Raw genomic sequence first — 16,389 nt, forward strand, 5'->3', positions numbered from 1 at the left:
GAGCTGTGTTCCTTTCTGTGAAAGAAGAGAATGAACAATAAAATCTGGCAGGGCAATTGTCCATTGAATCTTGCTTAGGTCTGAGTCTGAACCAAATTGGAAGTCCCTACAGACCAGGAATTTGTTTTCCCCAAACTTCATCTGCATATAAATCACCCGTGGAACTTTCTAAAGCTTGGATTCGGATTTCTGACATCAGAGGCTACAAATTTGCATTCCTACAATCTCTTGAGGGAGGACAAGAATGTTAGTCTGAGACCATACCTTGAATAGGAAGGTACCTGAAAAAAACCTGAATTGATACTGTTACTCAGCATCCACAGACTGATACTGTTACCCAGCATCCACAGATTGATACTGTTACACAGTGTCCACAGATTGATAGTGTTACACAGTGTCCACAGATTGATACTGTTACACAATGTCCACAGATTGATACTGTTGCACAGTGTCCACAGATTGATACTGCTGCACAGTGTCCACAGATTGATACTGTTACACAGTGTCCACAGATTGATACTGTTACACAGTGTCCACAGATTGATACTGTTGCACAGTGTCCACAGATTGATACTGTTGCACAGTGTCCACAGATTGATACTGTTGCACAGTGTCCACAGATTGATACTGTTACACAGTGTCCACAGATTGATACTGTTGCACAGTGTCCACAGATTGATACTGTTACACAGTGTCCACAGATTGATACTGTTACACAGTGTCCACAGATTGATACTGTTGCACAGTGTCCACAGATTGATACTGTTACTCAGCATCCACAGATTGAAATGTTACCCAGCATCCAAGTATCCCCAGTAGAAGCATATACCATCACATTAATTTGTAGCTCTGGCTCCCTACATTGATCAAGCATTTCTCTTGTCCAGTTCTATTAGCCAATTTCCTGGATTAAAATCCACTCAAGAATGATCATGAACAATGGAATTGCTAATTAAATTAAAGGATGACTAAAATCTGAAGCCGTACTGCTATTTTTACAAAATGATCTTTTCTATCAACGACCAATAATGCTGCTGTCTCTACTGTCTCAGAAGCATTTATCCTTGCAATCTGAAAAACACAGTCTACAGAATTTAGAGTAAGATCATGCCCAAGATTACAAGAGTGTATAGAAGTCATGTTCAAAATGAAGAAAAACAGTTGAAATGATGGACTCCATAAGTCTCATGGACTCTTATTCCATTTAGCATCTGCATTTAGGAAGCAGAGTTGTGGTTGAGGGTGTACAGGAACAGAGAGTCCACGCTTTATATTGCTATCGAATTTGATATACAGCTGTATATTATTTAACCTGTCATTTGTAACATGAATAAGCTGAAAACAATGGGACAGACTCACCCCGGCTTTGTCATGGGTTTGTTTTTCCAATGCTGAGTCTGGACATGTCTTTCTCATAGCCAATGGCAAATATTTGTGAAATTGAGAGCCAGTTTGGAGCAATGGACTTTGGCCTGAGAACAATCTAAAACTCATTGAACCCCTTGCGAAAATGAATGCATGGTGCATCCTGAAGGAGATTTACATGAAGAAGAAAATACTGAGAATGCAGTGCCTTTGAAAACAGTATTTCTATCATCAGCTGCAATACCGCAATAACTGTTTCCAATGTCTGTGGATTATTTGAAATCGCAACACTATAGTATATTTTATTGGCTTTAGATATAGAGATTTAATACTTAAGGTTAGTATTTTTCTTTTTTGTATCAACTAGCATTTCGATTAAAGTGAGCATAAGAACCTAAGCTGTACAGAAGACAAGAAAAACATTTACAAGGCTCCATCACATTACAAATATTCAAGGTGATTATGTATCATTTTGGGTCCTTAGCTATGACACTAAAGACAATGAAATCCTAAGCACCTAATGACCTCATTTAATAAATTAAATTTCTACCTAACTTTAAAGAGAAGAAGAATCACCAGAGAATTACTCAGGCATTTTTTGCTACTAGTTGTTCACAAAAATCACATTCCGTAAATAAAACTGTACAGTCTGAGATATGCTGCTCTATGGATAATAATGTTTTAAGTTTCAGTTTCGCCAAGCTAATGATTCAGAAAATTGCACTTACCCTGAGTTTGTAAAGTATATTTTGGGAGAGGAACTGGGAACCCAAGCAGTAAGCACGTGATGCAAGAACTCTAACAGGGAGCTATACCCCCACCTTGCTTAAAACTCGGAAGGAAGCACTTCTAGTGATTTTCAGTATCTTCTCTCATTCTTGTCTCATAGTTACAAGTATAGAAAGAGAGTTAAAGGTTAGAGTAAGAAAATAGAGTAAAATATAGTTACATATACTTGGGAGGTAAATAGTAAACATTAGCTGAAGATAGGAGATACATAAAACACACATTGTATTAAGATGATCACCCAGAAGAATAGTTCAGGTCATGACAAAGATGCTTAAATCCCTTTCCTGACCTCCTGGCCAACAGCTGCACACACAAATCTGACTGCTGGATGCTTTCCTGTTCTAAGGAAACTGTCAGGGAAGGGAACAGAGATGAATTTTTGTGAGCAATTTTAAAGCTTGGCATGCTAAAAGATCCCACCCCGCCCCCTTTTTGGAGGTTTGCCTTCGAATTCTAAAAAAAAAAAAAAAAAAAATCTCTACAGTAAGTTTTTAAAACAATAAAATGTAAAATTCTTCATGGTGTCTGTCTTTTATAATAAGAAGCTGTTGTTGTCTTGCTCTCTTTTTTTCCTTAACCCATTATATTTCCCCCAAACTTGAGCAGCAGAGGGGTAAGTTAATCACTGTATTTCCATCATCATTCAAGAGAACCTGGGAGCCTGGCGGTGGTGGCGCACACCTTTAATCCCAGCACTTGGGAGGGAGAAGCAGTTAGATTTCTGAGTTTGAGGCCAGCCTGGTATACAGAGTGAGTTCCAGGACATCCAGGGCTACACAGAGAAACCCTGTCTTGAAAAAACAAAACAAGAGAGAGAGAGAGAGAGAGAGAGAGAGAGAGAGAGAGAGAGAGAGAGAGAGAGAGAGAGAGAGAACCTGGGAAACTCTTGGTTATTTCTTTTAGGAAATGGGAAGAAATACTTGCTAATTATTCTGAAGCAAGAGAATTTTAACTACCTGGTTCAAGGTTAGTTCCCTGTGGGAAAAGATTACAAACCAATGAAAGAGACACAAGAACCATGGAATACAGATTCTGAAAATCCACGCTATACTTGGTGTGCAAGATTATAATTCTAGCATCCTGGTGGTGGAGGCAGGAGGACTACCAACTGGAGGCCAGCCTAGGTGATACAGCAAGACCCTGTCTCTAAAAGCTAGAAAGAAACAACATATTGCTCCAAACCAGAAATAAATGAGAAAGAAGTCAATGTGTTAACGTTTCAGATACTAAATGCCTAAATTATATCAATGTGTATGTATTGCTCTCAAATAGAGAGATAATATTCAACAACTCAGTGATATAAATATGTGGAAAAAGAACTAGAAGACATATCATATCAGCTTTACCAGATAAGACATTTTATTTTAATGGTTAATTCATAAACACCCCACTTTGAAGACTATCTGCAGAAATCTTGGTTCCTTCCTACCTCCACACATCTGACCCATCCTGCAGTTTCTTAGGTAAGGGAACACAGGTGAGATTTGCTGGTATCTTCCTCTCCCGGCCTCGTTAGAATTACAGTGATCTGTTTGAAGTGTTCCAGGTTTGTTTATACAGGCCAGTATTCTAAGTGTGGTTCCCCTCGATAGACCAATAACAAAAACAACTGTACCCAAAACCAGTCTGAATTTATTTTCCCTTTCATAATTCAGTCTCCATATTTTACCAGGATTTGGTTTCCTAGAAGGTAATTTAGAGCAGCAGTTATTGAGCCAAGAGTAGCTAGTGTGTGGGTCTCTTACCAGGCAAGGGACACTTGTGTCACCCTGTCTTCTGCTCCCGCTCATTCCTCCCTCTGTGGTAGGACATAGGTCCATGCTCCTGGGGAGGCTCCTGGCAGGCCGCTCCATCCTCTGTATTTAAACACAACCCATGCCTCTTGAGGCTGCATTTCCTGCATCCTGCAGTTTGCAGGAGAATATTCCTCAACCTGCACTGTGCCACCAGTTAAGATCACGGGAAGCCACCAGAGACTGGGCTCCAGAGAGCAAACTACCTTTGTGATCCTGTGGCTGTGACCTCAGAGACAACACAGATTTGTCTTGCACTAGGTCAAAGGTGGGAAAGTGTGAAGTGGGGGGGGGGGAGAAAAGGACCCGAGAAAGATGGGATGAGACAGAGAAGAAGAAAATGTAATTCATCAAATATTGACTTATCTCTTACTGGATGCTAGACTATCGGTCCTTTGGAAGATTTACGTTTAATAATTTCTTACTTTGCTTTTATTTTAAACAAACTGTATTTAGTAATTTTGTTACTTGATTTTATTTTATTCTTAATTATGTGTCTGGGTGGGAGTAGAAGGAAGACTGGTGCGTGCACGTGAGTGCAGGTGTCCACAGAGGCCAGAGACGTGGAGTCCCCCCCTGGAGCCGGAGTTAAAGGCAAGAGTGAGCATACTGAACTAGGGTCCTCTGAGCAGTACTCTCCTAATCCCCAGGCCACACCATCTCTTCAGCCTCTATTTGCCTTTTTGAAATAGGGTGTGGCTGTGCAGTCCTGGCTGGCCTGAGAGTTGCTAAGCAGAGTGGACTGGCACTTATCTTAGCCGCAACAGAAAATATAACAGAAAATTCTTCACTAAGGAATTTACTCTATAAACATTATGTAGCTGGGTGTTTTTAATATGTATGTCATGCTAGCCTTCAGGAAGCAGGCATAAGAGGATTGCAACAATTTTCAGCCTGGGCAACATAACAAAACTAATATCTTTTGAAAGAAAAAAATCAGAAAAACAAAACAAAATAAAACAGCAACAACAAAAAAAAAAAAAAAAAAAAAACAGAGGAGGAAGAAGAAGGCCCTGAGTCTGGTTCCCACACGCTCTTACAAGGACACAAATGGAATGGGACAAGCCCATCATATTGCAAATAGCTCTAAGGTTGCTGGATATTGTGCCTCTATTACAGTTTGATACACCATATCAGATCATTCTTATCATTCACTAAAGCCAAAAATGTATTAAAACTCAGCCAACGTATTTCAACAACAAAAATCCAATTGCTCATATCTAAATCATCTTGTTGGAAAACTAACTTGATTGCCTGCTCTGAGGGATTCATTCATGAAAGGAAACACTCTGATGAATAAAGATGGCATAGCTGGAGATGTTGAGATTTGATTTTATGCTCGCTTGGAAGGGCAGGACTCCTTTTTCCAAACTTTCTAGATGGAGAACACATAAATGTAGAGCATGTGTTTGGTCATGTTTGTAAGAGAGATGCATGAACGTGTATGCGGGTGTTTGGTCATTTTAATGTTACATGTTTGTAAGAGAGATGCGTGAATGTGTATGTGGGTGTTTGGTCATTTTAATGTTACATGTTTGTAAGAGAGATGCGTGAACATGTATGCGGGTGTGTGTGGATGCAGGCTGGTGGCACTGCATCCTGTGCAGGTCAGAGGGCAATCTTCAGTGTCCACCTTCACCTTCCCACTTGTGTAAGGCAGGGCTCTTGGTTGGCTGACCGCTGGCCTCTTGGAGATCCTCCTGTCTCTGTCTCCCATTTCCTGCAAGACCACTGAGCTACCCCATGTGGCTTTTACTCTGGTTCTGGGGATCCAATCTGGACTTGTGTAGCAAGTACTTTTACACAGAGCCGTCTCTTAGCCCCCGTGTTATTAATTTTGACATTTTCAGTAGCGTGCGGTCATGAAAACGTAAAGGAAAGATAAGGTTTTAATGGACGGTAAGCCTATGAAGTGTTTTAAGGTCTATTAGAGGATATAAACAGCAAAACCAAAGTAAAACAAGCATTCCCAGTACGGGCGGTCCATCTCCCTCCTGGGGCTGGAAAACTAGGACACTGGTGGGATTACAGAATCTAGAAGCACGCCAGCGCAGGCCCCTCAGTTTCTCCAAGTTCTGAGATGAGGCTGCTAGCTGGCTGCTTCTGGTTCCTCTGGAGCTTGGAAGCCACCCTCTGTGAAGGTCAGTTCTTGTTATCCAATAGTTGTTGCTATTGTTACTTTTGTATACATTATGTTAACAAAACTGCTGGTACATTCTAACAATGGTTTAAATCCCCCCCCCTCTCTCTCTCTGTCTGCCTGTCTCTCTCTGTCTCTCTGTCTCTCTCTCTCTTTCCCCCTTTCTCTCTTTCCCTCCTTTCCTCCCTCCCTCTACCCCCATCTCATTTATTAATGGCTTTAAATGCTGATGCAGGGAAGAACTCAAAGGTTTCCATGTTAATGAAACAAAACAAAAGGTCTGCTGGGCTGGAGCTTTTCAGGGCCAAACCACTTTTGGAGTCCCAGTATTTCTAAAAGTAGGAATAAACCACCAACCAAAGAACACACATGAGCTGGACCAACACCCCACCCCCACCCCACACACATAAGTAGCAGATAAACACCTCGGTCTTCATGTGGGTCCCCCAACAATGGTAGCGTGGGCTATCCCTAAAGCCTGCCCATGGAATCCATTCTCCTAACTGGGCTGCCTCCTCTAGTCTCAATGGGAGAGGATGTGCCTAGCCTTGCAGAGACCTGATGTGCTTGGCATGGGGGTTGGGGGTGTCCCCTGGGGTCCGGCGATTGGGATGTAAAATGAATAAATAAATTCATTAATGGAAAAAATATTTTAAAAGAAGGTTAGTTTGCAAAAGGAAAAGTAATTAGAGGTGGAACAATAAGATACCAAACACTACAAAATCCAAACACTTTAGCAAACAGGTCACCAAAAGTAGAAAAATGTCCTGCCTGATGTCATGAATAGGTACAGAGTAAAAATGCAGGTACACCGGTCGCTGAGGTGGCTCACTAGGAAACCTGACAATCTGAGCTCAACTGGAAGGGGAGCCAACTATTACAAGTTGTCCTCTGACTCAACCTGTGTGCCGTGACACACACACACAGGACACACACATGCACCTGTGCAAATAAGTAAATAAATAATTTTTAAAAGTTAAATGCAGGCTTACTGAAAAGATTTCCTAAAATTACCTTTAAGCTGTATGTATAATATATATGTGAAACAATTAAATTTCATACTTAGATTTATAGCTCATTTCCAAAATGTCTTATTACACCCATGTAAATATCCTAAAAATAATACAAGCCACTTACTACTGAGAGAAAGAGAATTCAACTTATTGAAGGATGAGCCTCTTAATTGGTTACACAATGCCAAGTGGTCAACCCTGAAATCATAAACATAAAAACAATACTAAATGGACAAAAAAATTCTAAAAATAAAAATAAAATCACCTCTGTCCTAAACATTTTTGATAAGGCATATTCAATATATGCCTGCTTTGAGATTTATTAAGAACTACTGTTTTTCCTTTTCATGTCTGTAACCAATAAACTCTTCTTAATTGTTGATCTTCCCTCCAAAATTAAGGAACAAAAAATAATGACAAAGTATAAATAAAAATTAATTCAAGTGGAAGAAATAATAAATAAAGATATGTGGAATAAAATTAAAACAAAAAGTTCAGGTAAAGTATAATTTAAAAAAAAATATTCAGACTCCATACCACCAGGTATCTAGAAACCAAATACTGGAAATTTTAGTAAGATCTGTCTCAAGATCTTACTAAACAGATACAAATTGCATACAAATTTTCAATGGATCAAATCAATCTTATTGCTGGGCAGTGGTGGCACAGGCCTTTAATCCCAGCACTTGGGAAGCAGAGGCAGGTGAATTTCTGAGTTCAAGGCCAGCTTGGTCTAGAGAGTGAGTTCCAGGATAGCCAGGGCTACACAGAGAAACCCTGTCTTGGAAAAGGAAAAAACAAAACAAAACAAAACAAACAAAAAACAAAAAACAATCTTATTACACAGAAAGGGCAGCAATGCAGTATCATTAGAGAATGCAAGCAAAATAATTTTCAAAAACCAAACTTCCAAAGCACTGGCTGATGAGATGCCTTGGAGATATATGCAAGCAAAAGATCAGAAACTATAAGCAGTGAAATAAAATATGAGACTTAAAAAAAAAGAACATTATATAGTTTTAAAACAGATTTGTGTTTATTGACATATAATAAATCTTTGAGACATAAGACACTGTGGGACAACCAAGATGAAGAACAAAGTAAATAATATTTAGCCATTCTGTAAATGTGGGAGCAATATTTACATAGTGATGGCTTATGGCTATCCCTCCATTTATTATGTAACAGTGAGGTGTGTGTACCTCTGAGGAAGATGTCTGAAGAATCAGCACACAAAGATAACAGGCAGATGTCCTTTTCAGGGTAGACTCCACTCATCTTAGACCTTTCAATGTTTATATATTAGATTTCAAAAAAAAAAAAAAAGAATCATCACATATTTTTGGTAAAGATTTATTTTTAATATTTTTATTAATTTAAACCAAGTTTACTTTAATTTAAAATTTTATAGTTATAAGCTCTACCTAAAGAACCTATTAATAGATCTAAAGAATCTATTCAAGTTTGTGGAGACTTCAAGTCAGTGCAAAGATGACCAAGTACCAGGAAAAGCATAGATCTTGAAGTCCCAAAACCTGTAGATTATTATAATCATTAAAAATCTTAAAACAGAACATTTGTAAGTCATCAGTTCAAAAGGCATTATATAAGTTTGAAAATGGGGTTATAATATACTAGTCTGCTAATTAAATAATCAAAACCAGAATGTAAACATTTTAATCTCAAAAATACAAACACAATGTTAAGGCAGCAACTACGCTGTGAATATACTTAAGAGAGGTTCTTGAAAATTGCAAATGGGGCTGGAGAGATGGCTCAGCAGTTAAGGCACTGACTGCTCTTCCAAAGGTCCTGAGTTCAAATCTCAGCAACCACATGATGACTCACAACCATCCATAATGAGATCAGATGTCCTCTTCTGGGGTGTCTGAAGACAGCTACAGTGTACTTATATATAATAAATAAATACATCTTTGGGCCCAAGTAAGAAGAAAAAGTGTCTAAAGACAGCTGTGGTGTACTTACATATAAAAACTAAATAAATCATTTTAAAAAAAAAGAAAAAGAAAATCACAAATCTACAAAGATAAGTTCTATATATAACCTAAAGTTATAAATAAAAATTTTAAGGAAAAACATTTTCTAATATTATTTTATAAATGAAGTCTTAACTTTACAAGCTGATATTATCTTGAAGAATCTTTATTTGAACAGCAGGAATATTGAAGAATTCAATCTGTAAACTGATCTTCAAAATGAAGAAAGTCACAGTAAGTAAAAGGAAGGTTGAAGGGTTCGCAAACGGGACAGACTTTCAGGGAAGCAAGGATTGCTCAGAGGATGAGAACATAGGCAAAGGTGGAGTCTGCGCACAGAACTGCCCACCTGTGAGCGGACTCTCAAACCTCTTCCTTGGAACATTGGAAAGCTGTTCATGAGATGCTCCACAGGGAACAGAGAGCACTGCCGCCCAGCAGTCTGAGAGACACACTTAACAAAGGGATTATTTACAAAGCCGAAAGCGACAAGAGAGAGCCTGGTCCCCCAGTCCAGCGGCAGTTTGGCACTCTTGCTAGATCAACACTCTTGCTAGTGGAGGGTACAGTCAAGGAATTTCCACAGGTGTCTGGGCTGTGTGGGCAGCAGATGGCCTTTTCTGAAAACCGCAGCCAGCCTGGGGCCGATTTGCAGAAAGATAGCGATGTGGTCACATAGTCAAACAAATGCCAACGCTGTTCTCATTTAAACCCCCACTCCTGGGTTCCTAAGGGTCAAAATAGTGTCTTTTACTTTCTGTGTTAGAGTCCTATTTATACTCATTCGGGTTTGTTTTGTTTTGTTTGTCTCCTTAATGCGCTTCAAGAAAAAGATTTGCAGTGTCTGAATTGGAGCGAAATATTTTTCCTGACACTATAAATTGAAGAGCTTTGCGAAACCACGGATAAAAAAAGCCATGGATGAGAGGGTTGCAAGTAGAGTTGAAGTACCCGAGCCATACCAGAAGATCGAGCACTATGATGGGCGTGGAGTAGTCTAAATATGGATCAATCAAAACAGCCAGAAAGCAAGGCAGCCAGCAGGCTAGAAACACCCCCATGACTATGCCGAGCGTCTTAGCTGCTTTCCGGTCCTTTTTCTTAGACAGGTTTTTTCCTACTGCTCCTTTTGTGTTCTCAGGCATATTGCTGAGGGCTCGAGCGTGTCGCCTGGAAACAATAAAAATTTTGCCATAAATACCAACCATGATGGAGCCAGGAGTAAAGAAACAGGTAGTGAACAGTATGGTCCCCCAAAATTTGTTGAACGTGAGCGCACAGAACTTGAAGCAAGCGACGAGAATCACGTAGCTCTGCATACCAGCAACATTGGCCTCTGACAGAACTAAACCAAAAGAAAAGAGAGCTGGGGCTGCCCAACAAAAAGCCAGCAGTCTCTTGATGGTGGACACCGTCATGGTGGTGGTGTAATGCAAAGGGTCACACACTGCATAAAACCGGTCAATCGCGATGGAGCACAGGTGGAATATGGAGGTCAGGCTTAACATCATGTCGAAGCTCGCGTGGAATTTGCAAAAGCTGTCTCCGAAATGCCAGCAACTCTCCACTGATCTCACCATACTGTAAGGCATGATGACAAAACCCAGGAGGAAATCCGTGGTGGCCATGGAGAGGATCAGGAAGTTGGTGGGAGAGTGGAGCTGTTTGAAATGCGATATGGAAATGATTATCACCAAGTTTCCAAAGATGGTGATAACCATGGCTCCGGTCATAAACAGATACATTATCATGCGGACACGGAAAGATCGATTGGTGGGAGGGCAGGATTTATTACCAAACTTTGGACAGCCGGATAAGTCTTCGGGAATGTATATTAGATCCATGGTGCTTTATCCTTCAAGTTCCTTTGCAGGAGGAAGTCAGAGTTTGTTCTTTCCTTCAAATGGTCCCAGTGAACTTCTCCTGTCGAGAGTCCATTAATGTTCAAAGTCATTTGCCTTAAATCCACACTAAATACCATTAAGTAAAAAATTCAAAACCAGGGGCTGGTGAAATAGCTCAGTGGTTAAGAACACCGGTCCAATTCCAAGCAACCATGAGATGGCTCACAACCATCTATAAAATGCCCCGATGCCCTCTTTGTGCACGTTACTGAGTAATACAGATACCACCATTCTCTTAACCTAACTATGTCCAATTTTAGGGTCTAAAACTACCTATGGGTCTCTGTCTAGTTCCACAGGTCAGAAAATAAGGTGAGTTCTATACAGTTCACTGAAGAATCATCTCAGAGGATAAAATGGCAGCTCACTCCAGCACTCAGGAGGCTGAGGCTGGAAGATTGTCAGAATCTCAGACCTGCCTGGGTCACATGGTGAGTTCCAACAAGTAAGGGAGACAAACAAATATCCAAACATATAAGTAATCATCTTTAAGCATAAATTCTCAAATTCAAATTGTTTGTAAAGACTCCGAGCCATTCTTTGGGTGGTAGAACCACATAAGTAATTTCATAAAATAGAGTAGAATTTATTATAAAGTATAAATGACATGGGCTGCACTAGGAAAAATAAAGTACATTTAGTAGAATTTGTGACTAGGTATTTCCTGTTTCCCTCACTAATAGTCATCATTTAGGACTGCAGCAGGAAAGACTACTTGGAGACCATTGCAAGGCTGGCAGTAGGAAGACCATACCCAAGGGTCTCACTAAAAACTAAGGTGGGGAAAAATATTTCCCCTAAGAATTTACTTTGTAAGTACATGGGCAGTTCACACTAATAGCATCAAAAATTATAAGCAGCGACAACAGCCAGGTCTTAAATGATTCCTGTACGTTGACAACGGGCGGGGATGTATTTTTTGAATGCTATCTCCCGAGAAGCAGGCAAATATTGTTAGATAGGCTAAGTATTGTTAGGTGGTTGATGCTTACATGGGACAGCGAGAACAGCTTGAGCAGGACAGAAAGCTGAACAAGAATTAGGATGAGCCCTTCTTATAATTTACATTAGATGCTGCTTTATTGGGGAATTAGTCGAACAGAAAGGATCTACCAAAACTAAGCACGGGACACTGCGTGAGAGGCGGAGCTGGTAGCACGGAATCAATTGAAATGCACCCTTCCTAAGGACCACGTTTGCCTTCTGAGGTCGATGGGAGGAGAGAGTCTGGGAAACACACCCTGACTGGCAGGTCAATATATGGCCCTGCAGGTATATCAATGTATATTCAGCATCCGTTTCTATGGAAACCCTGATGTAGGCTCCCCTCCCTTCCATCCCCATGCTGCACGTTTAATGGTGGTCACCATGCTGTCCTAAAAATGTCTGCTTCATGCCTGAGCAGCTCCTGTTCTCCTGTCCAACAACCAGGCCAACTCACCGTGATGTTTCAGACTCAGAAAAAATTAATATTATCTTCCAGAAGCCTAGTTAGCTAGTTAGTTAACTAGTTAGTTAGTTAGTTAGTTTCAAGGCAGCGTTTCTCTGGGTAACCCTGACTCTCCTAAAACTATCTGTATAGGCCAGGCTGCTCTCAAACTCAGAAGTCTTCCTACCTCTGCCTTCCAAATGCTGGAATTAAAGGCTTGGGTTAGAAGCTTGTTTTAAAAACTCTCCCAGTTGGAATAAATCTTACAAAATAATTGATACAACCAAAGCAATTAGAAGCTGTTTCAAACACTATTGTCCTTCTAGCACTGAGCTTTCTCTTAATGTAAATTTCTTGAGAAGTGACATAGTATCCCATTTATTTGCTAAAGTTGATGACATAATACAAAGCCATCTGTAGCAATCATTGTTAAATAGTAAGTCGTTAGCTCCAACGCATCACTGAAACCTAATTAGTAAAGCACTCTGTCTCCTGGCATTCTTTCATCTGTCTTCGAAATGTTTAAGATAATAAGGAAATAGGAAATGCTGTTTAAGAAGCAGCAGGTAAACCCTTTCCTCCTTCTCCCCCTCCCGGAATGCAAGCAAAACGCAGATAACAGTAAAAATGCTAGATATCTGAAAGTTTCAAAACTATTTACACCAAAATGTTCTTTTATATTTTTCTATTTCGCTTTTTGAGACAGGGTCTCACTCTGTAACCAAGACTGGCCCAGATGCCACAGCTGCCCTCCTTCTTCAGCCTTGCAAATGCTGAGATTACGGACACAGCACATCACACCCAGTGTGCCAAACTCGTGATTGTTTCATCGCATGGTCCAGCTATTCCATATATATGAAATACCTCAGATATTGAAGTGACCACTGCAACTATACGCTGAGAGCAGTATTAAGCTCCAGCTCTCCTGGCCCCCGTTCCACTGAACCTCCTTCATCCCTTTCTGTCTGCAATATATTGCTGATTTACCTGGGCAGCACAAGTATTTATGGCCTCAGACTAGCCTATTAGAATTAATCTGTAGGCCAGCCCTGTTCTCATTTCCTGGAAATGGGTTTGAAGTGAGAAATCAGACCATCCCCTAAAGACGCGTCTTCACAATGCTTCACAATGCTTGTTCATGGAATGAACAAGAACTCTTAGCTCATAGAGATGCAGCGTTTCCGGTGTGGGCATTCCAGGTGCTTGGAATGAGGAAGCAGGTTTGACAAGCCAACAGCAGGAGAAATCTTAAATAAATGCTGCTTGCATAGGAAAATGTTAAAATAACATGTGGCATCTGGAAGCGATTTAAACAATATAATAAAAATAATGTTAGTTTTGTTGATACAATATCAAAATGCACTTTAGCATTACTGAAATCCCTTGCAATTATTGAGGCATGCTTTATATAATCTTTGTACTTTGTAAAAGCATTCTTATATGCCACATAGAAACTTATAAGCCCTGCCAAACAAATTTTGATGGAAATGATAAAAGGCCTTTCAGGAGAATACCATAATAATTATTTTCCAATTAGGGAAACAAAGCTCCACCTTTTCTGTTATAATCCACGTGTAACACATCCTAATCTCCAAACATTTGTATCATGGAAAGATGGTCATTATGTTTCCCGTTCTTTTTATAATGCCGTACCTTTTGTTTCTTAGAATGCCAGTTTGACCAGGAGCATCTCTTCCGGTGGCTTGGTGGGAGTGCTGCAGGAAGTTCTGGAGAATTCATTGCAGAGACTCAGCATACCTCAGATATAGGTTTGTCTCTGCTCTCAAGAGGGCTGGCACTGAATGCAGATCCCGGATCCTGAGAGAAGACCTGACTGCGCATCCCCTATGGAATCACCATTTAATTTTCTTCCCTTGAGGACATTAAAATATTCTGTGTATGTCAGTGTCCCAGGAAATTTCAATTTCTTTTTTTTTTCCAAATGAAAGGCAATAATTTCAGTTCTGAGTTCTTGGTTATTTTGGCTTTTGTTCCAGAAAGAGAAGATACCAAAACTGACACATACTAACAATTCATAGACAGGGAAACTAAACCAAATATTGGCTAATATCCAAGGCAAGAATAATTGTCTTAACTGTGAAAGGTTTTTGTTTTCCCTCTGAATGAGTAGACATTGATGTGGGAAGGATTTGCTTTTACTTCAGTGTTTGGATAAAGTAAGTGTCAGGGCATTGGGGATGAAGAGGTAGGAGGAGGAGAATATATCAGATCATTTTATTTTATAAAGTGATCAGGAGATGAGGTCCATGAGGCCCCACTCATCCCAGAATAGATATAGACAGCTGCTGGCTATGTGGGGGGGGGAGGGGGAGAGGTGAGGACCACCGTGCATGCACCCAGTAGGTAACACATTCACACACACACACACACACACACACACACACACACACACAAAGGGAGAGAGAGAGAGACAGAGAGAGAGACGGAGACAGGGAGAGACAGGGACAGAGAGAGACAGAGAGAGACAGAGAGACAAAAAGACAGAGAGAGAGAGCACAATTTAAAAAACTAAAAAGAGAGGAAAATGGAGAAAATCTTGCTGAGAAGAGGGTGTTACTGGAAATAGGAAGAAATGACCAAAAATATGTTTGTATATGAAACTGTCAAAGAATAATAATAATTAAAAAGAAAAAATGACTATATCATCTCAGGCTCTAGTATAATAGTTTTCTTGTGTGTGTGTGTGTGTGTGTGTGTGTGTGTGTGTTTGTGTGTGTGTGTGTGTTTGTTGTGTCTATGGCTGGTCTGTTTGGTTTCGTTTGTGTGTATATGTGCATTTGGGGTGTGTGTGTGTGTGTGTGTGGCTGGTTTGTCTTTGTGTGTACATGTGTGTTTGGTTTGTATGTGTGTGTATGTGTGTGCATGTGAGTGTGTGTGTGTGTCTGTGTTTGTGTGTGTGTGTTTGGTGTGTGTGTATGTGGCTGGTTTGTCTTTGTGTGTACATGTGTGTTTGGTTTGTATGTGTGTGCATGTGAGTATGTGTGTGTGTGTGTGTGTGTGTGTGTGTGTTAGTCTCCTTGACCATGTTCACAAAACTGCCATTTTCTATATCCTTCAGGCAGTGAGAAATCAGCCCATCATCAGGACAATGCACACGCAGCCACAGGTCCACAGTGCACAAGCAGCCGCTGGTCTACAGAAAACTCACAGGGCCATTTTTGAGCTGCATTTCAGCAAGACTAATACTTAATCTGACAATTTAACGGTCGTTGTCTCATTTTAATGCCTGGGATGAGCCAAAATCAAGGCAAAGTCATTAACTATTATTTATAATGTTAATTTTTAATTGCTATGGCAAAAAAATAAAGAAATGAAACAAAAGCGATTCATCAGTAGAGGATTTACAGATATATCACACCCCCACATGCACACAAACAGCTCTGAAGTTAAAGTTTCGTAAGGCCATACTTTCAGTTCTGTCGGGAATGCTAGTATCGATCGCCTTCTCTTCCAACTGGCTTTTCACTGAGAACATTGCTTGCAGTGTAAGTGCCACGATCACTGCTGCCCTCTTTAAAGAATAGATTTAAAGAACATTTTCAGGAGTATTGGCATTGCATTCATGGCTTGGAATCCAATGTATGGATATCGGGGGCTATTGGGCATACGGCACAGAAAGTATCAAACTTTAAATGATATTTTTTCTCCTGAGGAGATGGAACATTTGCCGGCACATCACTGACTGTAGCCCACTCAGCAGCATTCACGAGTCTCAACACGCAGGGGAAAAAAAGAAAAAGAAAAGCAGTAAACACCAAATATAAAGTCGCTAACCCTTGATCTTCCATTTAAATATTAAGATTATTTTTGCTTTTCTTCTTAATACTCTAATGCTCAATAGGTATAGATATCCATCAAAAACAATGGATTCAAAACACAACATATTTAGTATTACGTTTATGAATTATCAACACATCCGATTCAATACAGCTGTTCAC

At 40.1% G+C, this 16,389-nt stretch overlaps 1 protein-coding gene across 1 annotated transcript; it reads right to left on the reverse strand.

The window, feature by feature from the left end:
- Nucleotides 1–9,909: 9,909 nt before the first annotated feature.
- LOC127674056 (trace amine-associated receptor 3) lies at nt 9,910–10,941 on the reverse strand. Its single transcript, XM_052169896.1, has one exon. The coding sequence runs from the start codon at nt 10,939–10,941 to the stop codon at nt 9,910–9,912; it is 1,032 nt and encodes a 343-aa protein (XP_052025856.1).
- Nucleotides 10,942–16,389: the final 5,448 nt, after the last annotated feature.

The sequence above is a fragment of the Apodemus sylvaticus genome, chromosome 23 (genome assembly GCF_947179515.1).
Source record: "Apodemus sylvaticus chromosome 23, mApoSyl1.1, whole genome shotgun sequence".
Lineage (NCBI taxonomy): Eukaryota > Metazoa > Chordata > Mammalia > Rodentia > Muridae > Apodemus > Apodemus sylvaticus.